At 31.8% G+C, this 4,102-nt stretch overlaps 1 protein-coding gene across 1 annotated transcript; it reads right to left on the reverse strand.

Annotated features, from left to right (window-relative positions):
- Positions 1-182: 182 nt before the first annotated feature.
- On the reverse strand, positions 183-3,200 carry LOC111083271. Its single transcript, XM_022379654.1, has 2 exons — positions 3,078-3,200; positions 183-1,667 (listed from the first exon to the last, which is right to left on the reverse strand). The coding sequence occupies exons 1-2, from the start codon at positions 3,096-3,098 to the stop codon at positions 1,245-1,247; spliced, it is 444 nt and encodes a 147-aa protein (XP_022235362.1). The 5' UTR covers positions 3,099-3,200; the 3' UTR covers positions 183-1,244.
- Positions 3,201-4,102: the final 902 nt, after the last annotated feature.

Consider the following 4,102-nt stretch of genomic DNA (forward strand, 5'->3'; position numbering starts at 1 on the left):
GCCAGACAATTGATTTTGAAGCCACTAATGAAACCTGTTTAAATATTCAACTCTCTAATCAAGATTTTCCCACAGTACATAAAAAATATTTCAGTTATAAACGTAATACCTTCTTAAAGACACTGTTTCATGCTGTTCACAAGTTTGTAAGATGTACTGTAGATTAAAGATGGTACAACTAGTTTGTGAGATTTCACATTTATTGACCACAGTAAAACAACTTTGTACAAGGTTCCAGTACAACTGCTTCATGAGAACTTTATAAATCAAAGAAGCAGTACATTTAACTGAAAATTTATTCATACTTTTCTTTTTGGGGGAACAGAAGGTTTACCTACTGAAGAAATAACTTAAGCAGAACTCCAAAACTTGTTTTTCATTATTATATAAAAACATCCCATTGAATGTTTAGTTTTAATAACAAACATTTAATCAAAACTGACATTAATTTTCTACCAAAAAAGTATTGATAAAATAACAACATGAAAAGGTTTTACATGACTTCAAAATTCTTGCATAAAATTAGTTGGATACAGAATACAATAAACTTTGTATTATGTTTTTAAGGTGAGATGTATATAAAAATAGATTCAGCTTACTTGATTATTAATACACAGAACTGCTGGGGGTAGTTTCAGGTTTGGAAAACTGTTTGTAGTAGAGCTGGAATAAAATTTGTAGACACAAAACTTTCTGTAAATTCATTTTAACTCAGGTTTAAATGCTAAGAAACCGATTCAATCAGTTTACGAGGAATATTCACAGCATACAAAGATAGCTAAATTTCACAAACAGCTCAGTAGAATACACAGTAAATTAGATAGTTTGATAGCCAACTCAGTTTTTCTTAGCAGATAGTATTTCGACAGCAATCTGGAAGAAACTGATGCTTCAGATCCCTAAGTCTTTGTGCAACAGTGCGTGATTTTTTTTACCTGGTAAACCTGCAATTACCAATTCTGTAACTGACTTTAACTATTCTATCAAGCTCGTCTCTTCCTTTTAACTAGTCCCTCCTTCTTCTTACCACGATGGTCCAAGTAATGAACAGCACTTAGTTTCTTCATACACTGAAACAACTGTCAAATACTCATTGAGTTTAGCACGACTATCTGCACACACACACAGAAATAACTTCTCCTAGTAGACATGCCCGAATCTGCAGCCATATCTTGATGAGGAATTATTTTCAGGCATGTCAAATGGTCCCGGGTAAAAGTGCTTAAGTTGCTAAGAACTCAGTTTTACAGGACTTCCTCAATTGTGACAGATGTTGGTGTTTTTCGTGGTACATAATTCTGTGAAGACTGGTAAAAGAGGTTTTCTGTGTCATCAACTTCTGTGATGATGGGCTGTGGACCCCTGTCCTCACCGTTTTTCTCTCCTTTACCATCTGATGGTACTGGCGTGATGGTAACACCACTTGGAAACACTGCCTGCGGTACACGGGCTCTACCCACCTGAGTGAATCTCCACTGGACCCCTGGATTATGAACAAATGTTGGAATGTTTCTGTTAGATGTGGGTTGTTGATTTCTAATGTTTGGGTTTTGAATCCGAACGTATGCCTGCTGTTGCTGGTGGATAAATGCACGATTTTGATGGGTAGCAGCAGAAGGATTTCTGAATTGGTTAGAATGGGCCTGTTGAGGTTGGTCTTGTTGACTCTGAAACAAAAAGTGTTAAGATCTTCTCAACAAAAAATTTCTCAGTACTCATTACACTAAACAGTTGAATAACCTACACGTTTACATGTAAACATTATAACGTTTCATCTTTAAACTGATATTAAACAGTTGAATAACATACAAGTTTACATGTAAACATTATAACGTTTCATCTTTAAACTGACACTAAATAGTTGAATAACATACAAGTTTACCTGTAAACATGGTAATGTACAGTCTTTAAACTGACACTAAATAGTTGAATAACATACAAGTTTACTTGTAAACATGGTAATGTTGCATCTTTAAACTGATACTAAACAGTTGAATAACATACAAGTTTACCTGTAAACATGGTAATGTACAGTCTTTAAACTGACACTAAATAGTTGAATAACATAAAAGTTTACATGTAAACATGGTAATGTTGCATCTTTAAACTGATATTAAACAGTTGAATAACCTACACGTTTACATGTAAACATGGTAATGTACAGTCTTTAAACTGACACTAAATAGTTGAATAACATACAAGTTTACTTGTAAACATGGTAATGTTGCATCTTTAAACTGATATTAAACAGTTGAATAACATACAAGTTTACATGTAAACATTATAACGTTTCATCTTTAAACTGACACTAAATAGTTGAATAACATACAAGTTTACTTGTAAACATGGTAATGTTGCATCTTTAAACTGATATTAAACAGTTGAATAACATACAAGTTTACATGTAAACATGGTAATGTACTGTCTTCAAACTGACACTAAATAGTTGAATAACATACAAGGTTACATGTAAACATTATAACGTTTCATCTTTAAACTGATACTAAACAGTTGAATAACATACAAGGTTACAATTAAACATTATAACGTTTCATCTTTAAACTGATACTAAACAGTTGAATAACATACAAGTTTACAATTAAACATTATAACGTTTCATCTTTAAACTGATACTAAGACAGTTGAATAACATACAAGTTTACATGTAAACATTATAACGTTTCATCTTTAAACTGATACTAAACAGTTGAATAACATACAAGTTTACATGTAAACATGGTAATGTACAGTCTTTAAACTGATACTAAACAGTTGAATAACATACAAGTTTACCTGTAAACATGGTAATGTACAGTCTTTAAACTGACACTAAATAGTTGAATAACATACAAGTTTACATGTAAACATTATAATGTACAGTCTTTAAACTCACACTTCACAGCTGTACATAGTCTTGTTGTGTCCTTAATAATTATCATACAAAGTATTTTGTCAAGTTTTTCAAACTCTGCAGGTACAAGATTTTTCCTACAAAATTATAATAAGTTTACAATCTTCACAATTTGCATTAAAACCAAATCACTCGTACAATTAAAAAAAACAGAGGCTTATCGTACCTGCCAGTAACGTTCATACATAGCAAAGGATTGAATTCTTCTGCTGATTCGATTGATGGCATCTGTTAAGCCTGGAGGGATTAGTTGTTTGTTTGCGATGTACTAAAATAGACACAACTGTCAGTAAGCTTAAATATTCCACTTGTCTTGTTGAACTTACATCACTTCTTGCTATTACATTATTAACAAAATTCTTCACCTTTTTGGTTACCAATCTTATGATAAAACAATTCATTTAATTTACCTTATAAATTATCAATAAAATCAGAATAATGTTGTATCTTGTTCATTGTAACCTCTTTTAAATCTCACACAACTTGTTTCAATATTTTAACACCAGTTGTTAAATGACGCTACTTTAAAGCAAAATTTTTGTATACATTTCATTATCTTCTTTCTTCACAAAAACATAGTTTATACACACACACGTCTGTGATTTATTCAAACACTGCCTGAATTAAACATACTAGTAAAGAAGCAGGTTTCTAGATGCTTAGATTAACACTAACAGGAAGCAGCTGATAATGATAAAAACATTGATTTTGTTTACCCTACAAAATAGTGAAAACGTAATAACATTTCCCACATATTTCAGTTTACAGTTTCATAAAATGATAAAAATTACAGTCTTCAAATTTAGAATTAATATATATATACAAACTAATCTTCTAAGTTAATCTCACCCCCTTCTTCCAATAATAAAACACCTAAAAAATAACACCTGCTGCTTATCACCCCTTCTTCCAATAATGAAACACCTAAAAATAACACCTGCTGCTTATCCCCTTCTTCCAATAATGAAACACCTAAAAATAACACCTGCTGCTTATCACCCCTTCTTCCAATAATAAAACACCTAAAAATAACACCTGCTGCTTATCTCCCCTTCTTCCAATAATAAAACACCTAAAAATAACACCTGCTGCTTATCACCCCCTTCTTCCAATAATGAAACACCTAAAAAATAACACCTGCTGCTTATCCCCCTTCTTCCAATAATGAAACACCTAAAAAATAACACCTGC

The sequence above is a fragment of the Limulus polyphemus genome, unplaced genomic scaffold (assembly GCF_000517525.1).
Source record: "Limulus polyphemus unplaced genomic scaffold, Limulus_polyphemus-2.1.2 Scaffold8839, whole genome shotgun sequence".
Taxonomy (NCBI): domain Eukaryota; kingdom Metazoa; phylum Arthropoda; class Merostomata; order Xiphosura; family Limulidae; genus Limulus; species Limulus polyphemus.